This window comes from Myotis daubentonii, chromosome 14 (genome assembly GCF_963259705.1).
Source record: "Myotis daubentonii chromosome 14, mMyoDau2.1, whole genome shotgun sequence".
NCBI classification, from domain to species: domain Eukaryota; kingdom Metazoa; phylum Chordata; class Mammalia; order Chiroptera; family Vespertilionidae; genus Myotis; species Myotis daubentonii.
Genome location: NC_081853.1, coordinates 57,294,635 through 57,312,041, shown reverse-complemented (window position 1 = coordinate 57,312,041; position 17,407 = coordinate 57,294,635). Strand labels below are relative to the sequence as shown.

Sequence of the window (17,407 nt, the reverse complement as noted above, 5' to 3'; positions counted from 1 at the left end):
AGCCTCGGAGCCCATTTCCACTCTCCGCACCGGCGTGGGCGGGTCCTAGCTCGGTGTGTTCCCGTTCCGCCCTCGGACAGGAGGACTGCCACTGCCCCCAATCTCCACATTGGGCCAAGTGAGGCGCAGCGAGGGTGACTGGCCCGCCTGAAGCCACAGGTGAGTGGAGGCTGGACTGGCCTCTGCATCTGCCATCTAGGCCCGTCTAACCTGGAACCCTGTGGCCACAGCTGGTCCTGGCTAGCGCCTGGTCTGTGGCCTGAGCACTGGGATACCCCGCCCCCGCCCCCACCCCAGTGAGCACTCATGTTCCCGCTGTCCCTTCCCCTCCTTGCCTGGGAGCATACCCCACCCTCTCCACCCCTCCCCAGACCGGCTTTGTTTCCAGGTTGTCTGTGGCTGGTGGGCAGTAGGTAAACTGAGGCCACCAAAATTTAGCCAGTTAAAGGGTTCTATGTTCCTGAGACGTGACAGTTTCAAAATGCGCACGGCAGTTTCCTGGGGAGACCGCCTCGGCCACTCCCTCCCCTCCCGGGACTCTGGTGGGAGGTCAGGGAGGTTCCTGGCCTGGCAGCTCCGGCCACCCCGTCCCCCCACCCCTATCCGGTACTCAGGCCTCGGCCTGGGCGGGCAGCGGCTGTTTGGGGGCCCTCCTTGTTCCGGGGTGCCCTCAGGAGGGGCTGCCCTTTCCCATCTTGCCTGCTCTGCCAGGTTCTGGCTCTGGACAGAAGGAGAAGGGCGGAGAAGGAGCCAGGACCAGTCCCCGAGGCCCTGTGTCCTCATCAGGCATCGAATGGGCAATAACTCATCCTTGGACCCACATCGGCACCGGTGGCAGCCGGTACCCACTCTGGGCCTGGCCCCCAGGCAGGGCCGGCAAATGAGCGCAGGAGTGGGGAAGGGATGTGTGCAATGGGCAGGCCGCCCTGGGCCTGAGGGCTGAGTCCCGGCCCCAAAGGACTCTGGGACTTGCAGGTGGCCCGTGTGGGCCGTGTGACGACGATGATGGTTACGGATGCGGCCGGGGAAGGGCAAGAGCGAAGGGTGTGACCCGCTGGCCCAGGGCAGGGTTCCCGGCCCATCGCTGCTGTAATGACCACAGGGCACAGCCTGGTCGCGAGCCAGGGGCGTGGGGCCAAGCGCCACATCGGGAAGAGCCCAGCAGCTGTCCGCATGGTCCCAGGCCCGGGTGGGGATCCGACTCTCACTGCTCAGCCCTGTGACTTTGCAAGTCACTTAACGCGTCAGAGTTGCAGCTTCTCCACAGCGGAGGGAGGGTGCTGGGCCTTCTCAGGACACGGCGCTGGCAGGGCGCCAGGGCGAGCAGTCACACTGCCGGAAGGGTGAGCATCCAGCCGGGGCAGGAGGGGTCGGGAATGAAGTGAGCCGTGGTGGCGGAGGAGTCAGCGGCTGGTGAGACGGGCCGGACACGGTCAGGGCCTAATGAAGCCAGGTCTGATCTGGCGTGAGGCCAGCTAACCCAGAACTGCGCAAGTGGTTCCATTAGCTCCCGTAATGAGCTGGGAAAGCCAGGAAATGAGTGCGTGAGAGTAATGGCACCCGTCTGAGGCGCTAAGTGCGAAACGGTGGCTGAGATGTTAGACTTGATGCTGGCAGGCAGCTCCCCAAATAGCTCTGGTGCCCTTGGTGAGGGCAGCTCTGGCTCGATAAGGAAGATACTGAGGCCTTTGCAGAACATGCCTGCCCTGGCCCGGTGGCTCCATTGGTTGGAACATCGTTCTGGGCACCAAAAGGTTGTGAGTTCGATTCCTGGTCAGAGCACATACCTAGGTTGGGGGTTCCATCCCCAGTGAGACCTATATGGGAGGCAATCGTTTCTCTCCCCCATCCGCCCTTTTCCTCTCGCTTTTTCTCTTAAAAAAGTAAAATACAATCAACAAAAACATATCCTCAGGTGAGGATTAAAAAAAAGGACATTCCTGCTCTAAACCCTGAACTCGAGGTCAGTCTATACTGTCCCATCCCTGGGGCTCAGGCCTCTGCTCCGAGTGGACTGGCCAGGGGCGGGGTGGAGTGTGCCCTGACCCAGGGGAAGATAATCCCCGGTGACCTCGGCGCTGGGAGCCACAGGGACCTCAGATGTGGCTGAGCTGAAAAGGCCTGTCAAGGAGGGCGTGTGGCCGATGCAAAGTGCTTTTCTCCCCCCCCAACCTCCCCTGCAGAGAACAGAGGTTCCCCACAGGGGAAAAGGAGGAGCTGAAAGCCCGCGTTTTTCTGTAATATTCTGTTCGGTCCCGCCGCCAGCATGTTCGGCGCTGAGCATGTGCACTGCGGTGCCTGCCCTTGCTGGGGCTCGGAGCAGACCCCAGGCGGGGGAGGAGGTGTCAGGGCCATGCCAGCCCCTCCTGCCACTCCCCTGTCCATACTCCGGCCCAGGACGACGCTGGAAGCCCAGGAAAGTTAGGGGCCTCGTGATGTTATCTCAGCGCTCCCGCTGGTGTGCCGGGCGACAGTGCCAGGTGCTGGCCCCAGTCTTGATGAAGGTCCGTATTGGATGCGGTCATTTGACTCTATCTTTCGCACAGTTATCGTTGAAGGCGTTGCCGGCTGTCATACGGGTCCCTCAGGAGCAGCTAATGCTAAATCGCTGTAAGAACTTGGTCTTGGCGGGAGTTCAGGGGGTCAGTGAGGTGCTCCCCGTCCCTGGTGATGAAAGCAGCGGAGCCCACCCAGCTTCCTTCCTCGCCGAGACCACCCGGAGGCTCAGAAGGGACGCGCGTGCTGGATCCGTGTGGGCCTCCGTGGGCTTCGCTGCATTTTCCTTCTAAAGAGGAACAGGTGTCTTACTTGGCTCCCGTCGCGCTGTCGGTTATGAATGCCGGCAGCCCCGTGGTCAGGGAGCCGGGCAGTGACATCGGGGACTCGCAGTGGCCCCGAGGCAGGGAGGGAGGACGGGGTGCCCGCCTCCGCAGCTCCCTTGTCGGAGGGAGGATCTCTGGGGCTGTGGGTTGTCACGAAACCCAGCATCCGTATTTCTTCACTTGGCGGCGCCTGACTGATGGGAGAGATTGTAGGCCCCGTGCTGCCCCCGGAAGGAGGGGGGTTCTGGCAGAGGCCGCAGGGCGGCTCCGCGCGGCTGCGGGTGAAGTGGCTGGGAGGGGGGCGGTTGGGGGCGGGGAGAGGGAGAGCTGCTGACCAGGCTGGTGACCCGGGGCCCCTGTGTGTGTGAGACAGATGGACACCTGTGAACACTGTCATCTGAGGAGAGCCAGCCCCGGGGAGCTGGCTGCGGGCACTGAGCATGTGGGGGGCTGGGGGCTGCAGACATCCGGCTCTCGGTTCTGGGCAGCGCCGCGGGGATGGGGCCTCAGTGGGAGCGGAGGTCCAAGCAGAGGGTCTGGCGTGGTCACCTGCGTGGGCAAGGCTGTCTGTCACAGGTTGGGCTGTGACAGCAAGACCCCAGCCTTTCTTGGGCATCTCTCTGTGCCAGTTCTCTGCCAGGCACTTCAGAGAAGGAGGAAATACTAGATGAATAAGTGGACAGGTGGATGGGCCCATTCTCCAGGGGTTCAGAGCCCACATCACAGAGGCTGGAGCCACAGGCCCACACACTCACACCCCCCATCCTCCCTCCACCCACACCCCTCCACACACACCCCCTATACCTGCATGTACCCGTGTTCCCATGCACGCCCCCCGCCCCACACACCCCTGCTCATGCACACACCCGTGCACCTAGGCACGCGTTTATTTCAGAACGAGTTTCCCGAGTCTTGCAAGCTGTAGTTTTGGCCAGAGCCTCTCCAGCTTGGGGCACCCGCTCCTGACATGGCCTCTCAGGGAGGGGCTGCGTGGGTCCTTCTAGCCCCGCCGTCCCGCAGCCAGATCATGACTCACCCTCCTGAGCCTCTTGCCTCAGTCTGTCAACTGGGCGGTTCCCGCCCTGCTTGCCTCATAGGGTGGCACCAGCGTTCCCGTGAGACACAGGGGCGTGTTTGTCAATGGCGAACTGTGTTTCCAGCGGCAGATGCTGCTGCTGCTTGCCCAGCTCCTGCGCGGAAGATTCCTCCGCCCACAGGGCCTCCGTCCTGGGGTGGGGAGTGTGTGGAGGCGATGCTGGAGGTGTGGGCTCCTCCGCCCTCATCCTTTGCAGGGCGGGGCCCAGGGTCCGGTGCGGGGGGTGGGGTAGGGGACTCGGCCATCCAGCTCAGGAGGCAGGAGGCGGCTAAGAGAGTGAGGGGAGAAGGGAGGCGAAACCACTGGCCAAAGCCTGAGGCTAGAGCAGTGTCCTTCGTGCAAGGAAATGCCCTCTTGCCCTGGCCAGTTTGCTCAGTGGTTAGAGTGCCAGCCCTCGGACCAAAGGGTCTCAGGTTCGATTCCCAGTCAAGGGCATGTACCTGGGTTGCAGGTTCCATCCCTAGCCAGGGTTGGGGCATGTGTGGGAGGCAACCAGTCGATGTGTCTCTCTCAGATTGATGCTTCACTCTCTCCCTCTCCTCCCTCCCTTTCATTCTCTCTAAACATAAAAAAGGAAATGTCGCCTGGCCGGCGTGGCTCAGTGGTTGAGTATTGACCTATGAGCCAGGAGGTCATGGTTTGATTCCCGGTCAGGGCACATACCCGGGTTGCAGGCTCAACCCCCAGTAGCGGGGTGTGCAGGAGGCAGCGGATCCATGATTCTCTCTCATCACTGATGTTTCTATCTCTCTCTCCCTCATCCTTCCTCTCTAAAATCAATAAAAAATATATAACAACAACAAAAAAGGGAATGTCATCTCACATTCCATGCTCGTGGCGTGTCCCTGGGCCACACCTCACGCACAGCCGGGAGCGCCCTCCCCAGGAGGAAGCTGGGATCGCATCTCCCAGGTGTGGGGATTCCTGTTGGGTGCCAGCTGGGGCTGGGCAGCTACTTGGGAGCCATTGCAGACCCTCCAGCTTTGGGGGACCCCTGGAGAGCCCAGGGGGTGGAGGGCAGGAGTGAAAGAAGGGAATTGCTGTTGGGTTGCCAGAAGGCCACCCCATCTTTTCTTCCAAGCTGTGCCTGGGGACCAACATGCCGGGTGGCCCCCTTTGGGGTCAAGCACTTGGATTTGGGGTCCATGGAGACCCAGGGGCTACTCCACAGGGGCAGGGATATGGGAGTGGGGCTACAGTAGGTCCTCTGCGAGGAACCCCTGATCAGAGGTCTCCCCCGCTCTTTAAAAAATATATATTTTATTGATTTTTTACAGAGAGGAAAGGAGCGGGATAGAGAGTTAGAAACATCAATGGGAAACACTGATAGGCTGCCTCCTGCACGCCCCCTACTGGAAATCGAGCCCACAACCAAGGTCCACGCCCTTGTCCGGAATTGAACCCGGGACCCTTCAGTCCGCAGACCGACACTCTACCCGCTGGGCAAACCGGCCGGGGCCGAGGTCTCTCTTCCTTTTCGTTCCCCTCCCCCAGTCTGGCCCAAGGCCTGCAGTTCCGCATTAGGGAGCCGCAGGCCAGAGAAGCAGAGGACTGGCCCCGGTCGCACTGAGCACAGGAGCGGAACCGGGGCTCCCCTCCTAGCCCCGCGCTCGTAGCCAGGCCTCGGAGCTGGGCTTTGCCGGGGACGGCTTGCCCGAGGGGAGCGTGGGTGAAGCCGGTGTGCGGCAATGGCCTGTGGGCCGCAGCCGTCAGATGGGCCCCGAGGAGAGGGGGCGAGGCCTGGCTCACCCGCGCGGAGGGTGAGGAGCAGTGGGGACAGCGCGGCCGCCTCTCCTGTCTCGCGTGCTGAGCCTTCCTGGGTCCCCATCGCTCCCCTCCCTCCGGCCTCGCGACGCGCTGTGAAGGCTCTTGCTGTCGCCCTCCGCTTTAGATCTGGTCATTCAGTTGGTAAACGTTCTCTGAGCCAGTGCTCTCTGCCCGGCCCTGTGCCTCCGTCCCGGGACCCAGAGGTGAGCCGGCGGACTGGCCCTGCCCCTCGGGGCCCACCGTCTGATGAGGGAGGCAGCATGGTGGCTGCCTGGCGGGGAAACAGCTGCATGAGCTGGGACCGGCTGCTTCTCCTCTCTGGGCCTCCATTTCTCAGCTGCAGATGGTGAGAATGAAGTCCCTTCTCCCTAATATTTATAAAGGGCTCCGAACAGAGCCAGGCACGTTGAAAGTGCAATGTGTGTGTGTGTGTGTGTGTGTGTGTGTGCGCGCGCGCATGGGTGCGATTAGGGTTATCAAAAGGGACAGCTAATTGTAGGTTGTGAGCCAGTGCTACCCAGGAGGGAGGTAAAAGGGGATGAGGGGGAGCTTTTCCGAGAGCTGGAAATGCTTTCTGTCAGATGGGGGTGTGGGTTCCAGGGGTGTGTGCAGTTGTCAGAATTCATTGAACAACAGAATACCCCCTAGAACTGGACTCTTGGGATTGGTGCATTTTGCTGTACGTAAAGTATACCTCAGTAAACAGTGTACATCAAGGAAGACAAAGAAAGGGTGGAGAGGAAACGAGGGACCCTTGAGACCCTCTTTAGACAGCGTAGTCAGGGAGGGCCTCCGAGAGGAGGTGACACTGGAAGGATGCCTAGAAGAGAAGACGTCTCTGGCTGTGGGGAAGGGAGAGGAGGAAGCTGAGGCTCTAAGACGTTTGGGACCACACTCTGTGGAGGGGTGAAGAGTGGCAGCCGGGAGATTTGTGGGCAGCTGGGCCCGGGTGGGCCTTGCAGAGAGGCCGGTGGTGGCACCTGCGTTTTCTAGGGTCAGCGTCTCCCTGCCCCTGGGCCTGTTCTCGGGGCCTTGGCACTCAGAGAAGCACTATTTTAACTTGTGTGGGAAATGAGTCCCTAAATATGCACCGAGTGGGGCGGGAGGCATCGGGAAGCTGTGGCTCAGGGCAGCTCCGCCTTCCTCCACCTCAGCGAGCACAGGGTGCAGGCCGGCTGTGAAGCTCTCTGCCCGCCTCCTCTCCCCTCCGAGACCTCAGGCCCCCTCCCGCCACAGCCCCTCCCGCATCCCCCGCCCCCTCGTTCGGGAGCCCAGTGTTTGGGGCCAGGCCCCTGCCTGGGATCCCCAGCTTTACAGACCTGCCTCTGCCCTCAAGCTGCTTCGGCCTGGTGGGAGGGACCGAGGCACAGACCATGGGGCAGGTGCTGGGAGGACTTCCAGAGGAGGAGGCGCCTGAGCTGAGCCCAGGAGGGAGTTGACCGACGGAGAAGGAGAGGGCCAGAGTGCGGCCTGTGTGGGACCAGCAAGTGCATCCTCTGGCTAGAACCCCACCTCCCGCAGCTAGGGTCCTCTCTGCCCCAGACTCTATTTCCAGGTCCACAGCCCTGTGCCATCCCGTGTGTGGCGCTGGCCTGGGGCCAGAGGAAGAGGAGTGAGGTGGGAGAGGAAGGCAAGCCCTGGGCGCCAAGGGGACAGGGATGGGGGTGGACTTAAAGCGGGGAGAAGTGAAGGGCCAGGTGGGGCTGAGGACAGCACAGAAAGTGTTCCAGCTGTGGGCTTGGGAGTTTTTAGAGAAGAGAGGGGGCTTTGGCGGAGGTAGAGATGCCAGAGTGAGGCAGAATGAGGGGTCCAGGAGCCAGCCTGGGGTCCCAGCAGGACAGGGTCAGGTCAGGCAGGAGGCCAAGGAGGAAAGGGGTGCAGAGAGAGAGCAGGGAGGGAGGATGGTGTGTCTCGGGTCCTCTGGCTAAGGACTGGCGTGCCCCTCGCTAGAGCCACCTCGGGACACAGTCGGGGCTGATGTGGGGACTGGGACGGCCAAGCCTCTGCCCCCAGCACCGTGAGCAAGAAGCTGGTCGGTGGGGCTGTGTGGGCACAGCATGGAGGGGCTCTGTGGGCTCAGGGCAGCAGGAGCAAGAGGCCCCTGGCTCCCAGGCTGGGCAGTGGAGCAGGGCCCCCAGAGCTGGAGCTCCCTGCACCCCCAGACTAGAGGCGAGGTGAGCTGCTCCAGAAATGAAGGGGCAGCCAAGGGGCAGCAAATGCCGCACCCACCGCCTTCCTCCCACCCGAGCCTAGAGCGCTCGGGCCCAGAGCCTGCCCCGCACCGTGTGCAGCAGAGGAGGAGACCACGGCCGGGGTGGCCCAGGTCCTGTGGGTGCCAAGCGAGGTGGGACTGACCTGAACCCCAGCCTTGGGCTCCCACCCGGGTCCTCAGCCCCGCTGAGCTGGAAACCCAGCCTTGCGGGGTAGGGGTGGGGGTTGGAGGGGAGGGGTGTGGGGGAGGACCCGTTGCTGCTGCCCCCATCCCGGCCACGGCGCCCGGCAGCCGACTTCTCCCCACTCCAGGCCACGCTCATTTCCTGCGGCTGGCCTTCTGGTGGCCGCCATCGCCCAGGGCTGAGCCAGCCTGAGTGAGGATCCCTGCGCCGCCCACCGCTTCCTGCCTTGGGTGCTGCATCCTGTGGGGATGACTCTGCCATCGCTCCGTTTTGCAGAGTTGTGGGCTGCGGCGGGGAGCTGGGAAAGTTTGCCTGAGGCCACACTGAGTCATGGGAGAAATTTAGCCCCAAACCCGGACTGCACCCCACCAGGTCGTCACCTCCCTCAGCTGGGGTCCTCTCTGCCCCCAGACTCTCTTTCTGGGCCCACAACCCTGTGCCATCCCATGTGTGGCCCTGGCCGGGGCCCCACAGCCCATGTGCCATTGGACTTGAAACCCGTTCCATTTCCACTTCACTTGCCGCCCCGAGAAGGGAGGCAGTGGCTGCTCTGGCCTCGGAGCCCTTCCAGCTGCCAGCCCCTCCCACAGCCTTCCCGGGCCCCAGCCAAGCTGCTCGGGGCTGACCTCCCCCCTGGAGCCCGCACCAGGGAAACCCGGATTCACACCCTCGCTGTGTCCTCCATAAGCTGGGCGCCCGGGGGCAGGTCCCTCTCTGCGGGGTGCGGGGGGCAGCGGCTCTGTCCAGGCTGCTGCGAGCCTGACGCTGTCTGTGCTGCCTCCAGGTCCTGTACGACAGCCCCAAGGCCCGGCAGGAGGTGGAGCAGCACTGGCAGGCGTCGGGCGGCCCCCACATCGTGCGCATCCTCGACGTGTACGAGAACATGCACCGCAACAAGCGCTGTCTGCTCATCATCATGGAGTGGTGCGGCCCCTGCCTCGCTGGGACCCCGTGGTTCCCGGGACTCCCGGGGAGGGTCTGAGCTCACCACCCTCCCCTCCTTCTAAGAGTTCAGTTCAACCCACTCAAGCTCAGGCTGTTCGAGGCCCAGGGAGCTGCCAGTCACTGTTCCCAGGGAAGAGCAGAGGGCCTGAGCCTATGGCTGGGGCTGTGGCAGAGGCAGGGGCAGGCTGGCACCCGGTCGTCCCGCCCCGCTCACAGCCACCTTCTCTTACAGCATGGAGGGTGGTGAGTTGTTCAGCAGGATTCAGGAGCGTGGCGACCAGGCTTTCACTGAGAGAGGTACATGCCGCAGCTGGGTCACGGGGTGTGGTGAGGGGGCGCAGAGGGGGATTCGGACTGAGAGGGATCACATAGAGTTGCTGTGTGATGCTGGGCAAGGCCCTGCTCCTCTCTGTGCCTCAGTCTCCCCAGCTGAACAAGAGGGTGAGACAGTGTCCCTGCCCCAGGGAGTCCTGGGAGTGTGTAGCACCTGTTGGAGATGGGCTCTCCGTGGCCTGGGATGGAGGTAGCCCAGGCCTGAGGAAAGGGCTAAGGCATCCCAGAGGAAATTAGGGTGACTGGGTAGGTGTATGGGATGGGGTTCTGGGGTGCAGGAGTCCTGTCACCACCTAGTGCTGTCCCAGGGGGGTAACAGGGTGGGGACCCCAGGCTGCCTGGCCTCTGACTGGCATCACTCAACCTCCTGTGTCTGCAGAAGCTGCGGAGATCATGCGTGATATTGGCACCGCCATCCAGTTCCTGCACAGCCAGAATATCGCCCACCGAGACGTCAAGGTGAGGCTCCAGGACCCGAGTTGGGGGGCCAAAGGGGAAGTGTGAGTCACAACCCCCAGTGGCTCCCAGCACTCAGTGCATGGAGGCCGAGTCCTTCAAGGGCTCTGCTCCTGGCCCAGGCTGGTCTTCCAGTCTCTTCTCCCCTGGCTCCAGCTCACTGGTGCTGCTGCGGCCACGCAGGATGCCTTCAAACTGTGTCCCAGTAGCTGCAAGCCTAGCTGAGTGCCTGCTTCAAGCCAGGAGGCCCCGGCAAGCATCTCGTTTAACCCTCACCTAACCCTGTGAGGTTAGGGGCCAGTGCCCATTTGACAGATGAGAAAACTGAGGCTTGGGGAGAGATTGTCATGCCCAAGGCCATGAAGTTGCCACACGGGTTGGTTCATTCATTTTATTCAGCAAGGAATTTTGTGAACATGTCCTGTGCTGGGCCTCAGGCAGGCCTGCCTGACACCGCTGGGGCTTCTGTGAGGTGACAGCCATAGTTTCGAGGTCGAGCCCTCTAATGACAGCCTTTTTAGGGAAAGAAGCCATTCGCTGGGCGGCGAGGAGGAAGGAGCCGCAGTGGGTCCAGTTGCCAGGGCTGCTAGCTCTCTCCGTGGACGGCTTCACCCACCGCGGCCCTCCTGCCTTCCTCCAGGGGGGACTGGGTCTTAGAGATCATGATCAGGCCGATGGAATGCAAACCGCGGCCGCCCTGCAGAGCCTGCCCAGGCCCAGAGCTGAGCCTCCCGAGGCCTGTTCCCTCCCTGGGCCAGGGCGCTGCGGTCCAGCTGCTGCAGCCGGGCCTTCCTGTGGCCGGTACTGCCCCCCCCCCACCCCCCAGTTCTCCTAGGACTCTGGCTCCACCTGCAGCCCTCTGCGAGCCCTTGCTTTGCTTTGGCGCTGGCTTCCTTTTTCCCGAGGGGAGGAAAACCTCCCCTTGTGTAGACAAAACCTGCTTCCCCGTTTGATCCCAGTCCGAGGTCGGGTCATCTCACTCGAACCCGGGAAAGAGCTTTCCCTGGCTCGACACTGGCGCCTCCCCCCCCCACCCTGCCTCCTCTCCTCACGGGCCTGGCTCCTCCCGCACCAGCTGGGGTGCGAGAGGGAGGAAGTCTGGCGAAAGGTCACCTTGGGACTCTGTCCCCACCTGGTGCCTCGCTCCAGACCCATGCCTTCTCTGCCTGGCCCAGCCCGAAAACCTGCTCTACACGTCCAAGGAGAGAGACGCGGTGCTCAAGCTCACCGACTTCGGCTTTGCCAAGGAGACCACCCAGAATGCCCTGCAGACACCCTGCTACACTCCCTATTACGTGGGTGAGTGCTCGGGCACGGCGTGTCCCCCCCTTCCCACACCGCACCCTGCCGTGGCGTGGGGCGCCGGTGGGCTGCAGAAGCCAAAGGGTTAAAGCCCGGTGGCGAGGGAGGGGCGTTCTGTGTGCGTGGAGGCAGTGAGGTGGGGGGCCGGAGGCTGCAAAAATATTCTTCCGAACTTCAGCTTCTGCTTTTGAAAATAGATCCAGGAAAATTCTGGCTGTGGCCTGTGAGCCAGATGACATCACAGCAGCTCTAAATATATACGTGACAAAGTCTGCTCAGCCCTGGGCAGAGCCCAGCGCGGCGGGTTCTCTCTCCGGTGCTTATCTTCCTGGGACTCAGATGCGGGAAGTGGGCAGGCCTGCCCTCCTACAGGAGGGGCGCGGGCTCCAGCCGCCTCCTGTGGCGGGAGGGCACCTGGGTGCACACACTCGTGCTTCCTGGAAAGTTCCTCGCTGCCTGTGAACGGGATGCCCTCAGATCCGGAGGCGTCCCTGCTGAAGGTGCCCCACGGGGCATGGGGCGATGCTGCCTTCGCTGAGGGCTCTCCTCCCCCAGGAGCCTTCCGGGAGCTGCGAGGGGCGCCAAGCCCCCGAGACGGCTGACAGGGCCCTCTGTGTGTCAGGACCTGGGTGCAGTCTTTCAACTTCAATCTTCTGGCCGACCCATCCCATTGCCCTGGAGGGAAGACCCAGGCCCACGGATGGTGGCCAAGCGGACAGTGGGGTCCAGAGCCCTGCCCCACCCCTCCTTGCCCTGTGTGTCGGGGAGGCAGGGGACACAGGGCACCTGGGGCTGAGGCCCTCGCATCTGTGACTGGACCTGGCCGAGCCCCAGGCTGGCCTTTCTCTCCTCTCCCCGCCATGGCTGATCCCGGCCCGATGGAGCTGGGAGGCTCCTTCCTCATGCCCAGCCTGGACGCAAGTTTGCTTCTTCTTCGGGGAGCTGCGTTTCCTCCCCCAACTTCACACACATGCTGCCTTCCCAGACGGTGCCAGACACCAGTCTGCTCAGCCCCGCTCCCTCGCCTGGCTCCTGCTCCCCACCTGCCTGGGCTTCAGGCTCCCGCCTGGGCTCCCAGACCCTCGGGGCTGAGACCCTCCTGTGCCCTCTGCCCTGTAGCTCCTGAGGTCCTGGGTCCGGAGAAGTATGACAAGTCATGTGACATGTGGTCCCTGGGCGTCATCATGTACATCCTGTGAGTACAACCGTCTCCGCCTCCTGCACCCCATGTCCCCTCAGAGCCACGGGCTGCCCTTCCCCCGGTCATGGGACCCCCCTCCTCCGGGCCGCCTGAGGCCTGTCCACACCAAGGGCAGAAACTCCTGGGGGGGCGGGGGGCGGGGGGAGGGGGGACGGGCAGAGGGCTGGCATTGTTGCCATGGCGTCCGGCCGCCTGTCTCCCCAGTTAGGAGCCGGGGGAGGAGAAAGGTCCGCCCTGGCACTGCCCCCACCGGTGCCAACGCCCTCCGCCCTCCGCAGCCTGTGCGGCTTCCCGCCCTTCTACTCCAACACGGGCCAGGCCATCTCCCCGGGCATGAAGCGCAGAATCCGCCTGGGCCAGTACGGCTTCCCCAACCCCGAGTGGTCGGAGGTCTCCGAGGACGGTGAGTGAGCCTCTGCCCCGGACCCTCAGCCTTCACCCTGCAGGCCCCACTCGGGGGTCAGACCCTCCTGTGTTCCAGGGCTGGCTCCCCTGCCTGCCAGCTGTGTGCCCCGAGGCAGGTCACCTGACTCTTTTGAACTGCGGTTTCTATCTCTGTCAGATAGGCTCAGCATTTGCCTCCTTGCAGCTCCCTCTAACGCCCGGGCCCCATCCCTGTTTCCCTGCGGCGACCACGGGCAGGCCTGCTAGGTCCGTCTCCCACTGCTGCTCAGCACATGGCCCTGGGCCCCGGCAGGCTGACAGCGTGGGTTAGGAGTCTGGAAGCTTGTGGTGTCTGGGGCGTGATGGGGGGCTGTGCCCTCACCCCTCCCCTCTCATCCTAGCCAAGCAGCTGATCCGCCTCCTGCTGAAGACGGACCCCACGGAGCGCCTGACCATCACGCAGTTCATGAACCACCCCTGGATCAATGTGAGCGCCGCTGTGGTGGGCAGGGTGGCCAGCAGCGCTGCCAGGCAGGCGGGCGATGGCTCGGGGGGCCTTGGCGTGAGCCACAGATGTGTGGCAGTGCCCCGCCTACAACCTCACCTTGCCGCTGCCCCCCGCCAGGCTCCTTCAGCTCCCTGAGCCTCGGTTTCCCCATCTGAGCCTGGGAGAAGGGGTGGGGGGAGCCAGTGATGTGCCTGCCACCGGGTGCCCGCAGGCTCTAACCCACGGGCGCGGGCCCCTTCCAGCAATCCACGGTGGTGCCGCAGACCCCGCTGCACACGGCCCGAGTGCTGCAGGAGGACAGAGACCACTGGGACGACGTCAAGGTGGGTGAACGCGGCCTCGCTCTCCCTGCAGGTCCCAGGGCTTTGGAAGAAGGGACACCAGGGTGATGGCTGCTCAGAGTCTGGGTCTTTGGCCCCGGCCCCATGCATGGAGCACCATGTCTCCGTGACTGCACCAGCGGTCCCCCCGTGGCACATGGCGCTGCACTGCCCCCTCCTGGGCGGAGCGCCCGGCTCACTCCCTCACCCAGGGGGCTTTGGCCGTACCCGTCTTACGATCTACACCACTGGGGGGCGTTCAGCCTGGTTTTAGACGCAGCAGAGGCCAGGTTGGAGCATATGGGGCAGCAGCTCAGAACCCCCGACTCCCCGGGCACAGTCTTCAGGCCCCAGCGCCTGCGTGTCCAGTAAGATAGTGTCCCTGCCGGCCTCGTGGTTCTGAGCCCGTGGCACGGTGCAGGTCCCTGTCCTGCTCTCCCGGGCGTGGGCCCAGGGAGTCATTAGGCACTTCCTGCGCCTTCGCGGGGGAGCATCGCGTCCACCACAGAGGACCGTGGGGAGGACCGTGTGATGCGCACAGACAGGCCTCGTGCTGGGCACACAGTAGGTCCTTGGGCAGCAGAGGTGTCATCGCCTTCGCTGACTTTACGAAGGGGCCGCCAGGCGGGAGGGTGCTGGCCGTGGAGGTCGGTTCATCCTGACGTCTGTCCCAGGAGGAGATGACCAGTGCCCTGGCGACCATGCGCGTGGACTACGACCAGGTGAAGATCAAGGACCTGAAGACCTCGAACAACCCGCTCCTGAACAAGCGAAGGAAGAAGCAGGCGGGCTCCTCGGCCTCGCAGGGCTGCAACAACCAGTAGCTCCCGGGCCTCGGGGCCTGCGGACGGACGGCAGGGGCTGAGGCCCGACACAGAGGGCCCAGGTCATTTTGTTTTAAACACAAGGACTGTTTTGCTGTGTTTTAATTTGCCACTTGGAACTTCAGGAGGGGGGACCGTGGCCCCAACCTCCTGCAGCGCCCCAGTGCAGGCCCTGGCCTGAGAGGGCAGAGCCTGGGGCCGGGGAGCCACCCCTGCTGCTGCAGTGCCTTCTCCCTGATGCCCTGCCCTGGCCGTGCCTTAGACTTCTAGGCCATGGGAGTTGTGGCTGGGCTTCCCTCCTACTATGAAAATGCCCCCCTGTGGGGTGGGCAGATGGGCCTGGCCTTGGGAAAGGCATCTGGCCATTGGTTGCCATGGTGACCAGGGACAGAGTTGCTGTCTTGAATGCTGAGTGAGTGAGTGCGCAAGGGAGGGAGAAGGGGCAACTGAGGGTCGGTCTGCCTTTGCCTTCGGGGGAGGCTGTCTTTCTCCCACGCCTGCCCCCTCACTCTCGGCCTCTCTGGTCTCCCAGAGGCCGCAGGCTCAGCCAGCCTGCCTCCCGGGGTGGTCCCCGTCTTGCACCCCCATCCCACAGGGCCCTTGGGGCTCCTCCTCCCCAGGCCCTGGCCCAGCCCTCCCGTTACCCCCCTCCCCAAGGAGTGGCCTCTCATCTCAGCGGAGGGTGGGAGGTATTTTTAACACTTTTCTACTTTGAAAATGTCACTGTGACAAAAGCCAGTTCCTCTGCTCCCACCTGCTCCCGGGATCCCAGGCCCGAGAGCCTCTCCCCATGATGGTTCGTTCTCCGCCTGCCCTGGGGGGCTCGGGGCCTGCAGTGGGAGTGGATGGCTGCGGGCGGGGCCAGGAGGCTCCCTGTTCTTCAGGGGTCTCTCTCTCTCTCTCTCTCTTTTTTATTTTTCCTAGAGAGAGTGGAAGGGAGGGTAGCGGGAGAGAAAGAAACATCAATGTGAGAGAGACACATCGATGGGTTGCCTCCCCCATGTACCCTAACCAGGGCAGGGATAGAGCTGCAACCGAGGTATGTGTCCTTGATCAGAATCAAACCCGGGACCCTTCAGTCCTCCAGCCGACGCTCTATCCACTGAGCCAAACTGGCCAGGGCTCAGGGGCCTCTTTTTACCCACATCAGACCCGAGGTGGTGGGAGGCTGCTGAGTGACGCCTTGAAAGTCTGGTCCCGGCCCGCGCCGGAGCGAGAGCATTCCTCCAGGCTCACCCAGCGCCACGTGCCCCCGATCGGGCCTGCCAAGTGCCTGACACCCAGCCTGGTTCCCGGCGCCTCACCCTTTACTGGCGGGGAAACCCTAGACCATGCCACATGGGAAAGCACTGCTGGGTGGTCGGATGAATAAACACCATTTGGCATTTCCTCCCGACTCCTGGCTTCTCTTCGTCTGTATGAGTGGACAAAAGTGGCCGAGGGCAGCCACTCACACCCACGAGTGATTTTACACTCATTGGAGAGGGTGCCTCGGACCGATGAGCGGGCCGGCTGGCTGGAGGGCCACTGTGCCTCCCCCCCCACCCCCCCTGCCCCAGGCACGGGAAGGTCAGAAGAGAGGAGGACGGCAGCCGCCCCCCACCCCCGCTCTGTGCCGCTGTGCACTGTGTGTGTGACACCCACCCCCGGCCCCGTGTGCGCCAGCGTCTGCCCACAGCGGCCGCCCCCAGCTGTGTGCCAGCCTGCTGAAGGGCAGGCACAGTGCCTGCTGCAGCGCTGAGCTATTTTCAGAAGCTGCCAGATTTCATTTGGCAGCGAGAATGTTGGGGAGGGGAGGGGGCAGGACGCTGGAGACTGCCTTTTGACAATGACTCCAGCAGCCGAGCACCCTCAAACCCTGAGGGGCCCTGTGGGCAGCCTCGAGGGGGGCCCTGACTGTGGCATATCCCCTCCCCGCTCCTATCCTGAAACCTCCCAGATTTCTAGGGCTCATGGGCTCCGCAGTAGCTCGCCATCCTCCCGCTTCCTCCCCCGGGGTGTGGGGGAGTGAGGAGGTGCTGGAAGGCAGGGACAGGCTCCCAGTCCTGAGTTGTGCGCTGCTTCCTGCCTGGCGACCTTGCACATGGCCTCCAGCTTTCCTGCCTCAGTTTCCTCCGCTGTGTAGTGGGACGATAGTGCCCACCTGGGAGTCATCTGTGGGCTCCGGCTGGTGATGCAGGGCTCGTGCCCAGCACCCATTCGCCATCCCAGCAGCCTTCGCCGTCAGGGAGAGAAGTGCTGGGAGTTGCTCGAGGGAAAATCAATCCAGCCCCAGATCTACCTCCGGGTTTTCCAGGCAGAAAACCAGGCTTTGTCCACCTGTGGGGCTCACTCCCAGGGGCCCGCTCTCCAGAGCAGCATCACGTGGCTTCCTGGACCTCGGCTCCAGCTTGGGCTTCACGGAGGGGCCCACCCTTCTGAGGGGCGCCTGGCTCCCCGAGGACTCCTGGGTCTCACGGAGGCTGTGGTCAGACCCGCCTCGTCGTGAAATGATGGCGGATGCAAAGGCGGATGGGGTCTGTCTAGTCACCGAGCTGCAGAGACACGGACTCCTCCCTTTGGCTACTGAGCACCCCCGGGCCCAGGACCCCCTGCTGGGGGCAGGAGGCAGCGTGGGAGCCACGGACAGGGTCTCATCCCCAGGAGTTCACCCTCGTGAAGAGAAGAATAAAATACCACACGGACGTGTGTTGCACCTCGGGCATGAGACAGTCTGTGAAGGCAGGACGTGGTGGGGAAGGAGATGTCACAGGCCAGTTTAAGCCAAAAGGGGGAATGTACGCGCCCCAGTGGCTGGGATGTGCCCATAGGTTCTGGGGTTGATGCAGAACTGCAGGGATTGCGCCCCTCAGCTCTGCCTGTCTGTCTCCCAAGGGCCGACCTTGATCTTGCCCGCCGGCATGGCCTCCACACGCAGGACCATGGCTTTGGCGGTCTCGGCATCTGCTTGGGCATCTGTCGCCTGAAGTCCCAGGGAAGGATTCCCGCTGGCACCCTGGCCCCGTGCTGTTGGGGAGGAGCAGAGGCAGCTAGCAGAGGAGCGGATGGAAGGG

The 17,407-nt window shown here is 63.3% G+C and overlaps 1 protein-coding gene across 4 annotated transcripts in view; it reads left to right on the top strand.

Moving 5' to 3' along the window:
- MAPKAPK3 (MAPK activated protein kinase 3) overlaps nt 1–15,743 on the top strand; it is a 29,210-nt gene extending 13,467 nt beyond the window's left edge. The window contains exons 3-11 of one of the 4 annotated variants that reach the window (XM_059664638.1): nt 8,866–9,005; nt 9,259–9,323; nt 9,739–9,818; nt 10,991–11,114; nt 12,237–12,312; nt 12,597–12,721; nt 13,104–13,189; nt 13,453–13,533; nt 14,205–15,743. In XM_059664638.1, coding sequence (XP_059520621.1) covers nt 8,866–9,005; nt 9,259–9,323; nt 9,739–9,818; nt 10,991–11,114; nt 12,237–12,312; nt 12,597–12,721; nt 13,104–13,189; nt 13,453–13,533; nt 14,205–14,354 — 927 coding nt within the window. In that variant the 3' untranslated portion in view covers nt 14,355–15,743. The other 3 variants (XM_059664637.1, XM_059664636.1, XM_059664639.1) reach the window with 3 other exon arrangements.
- The last annotated feature ends 1,664 nt before the right edge of the window (nt 15,744–17,407 follow it).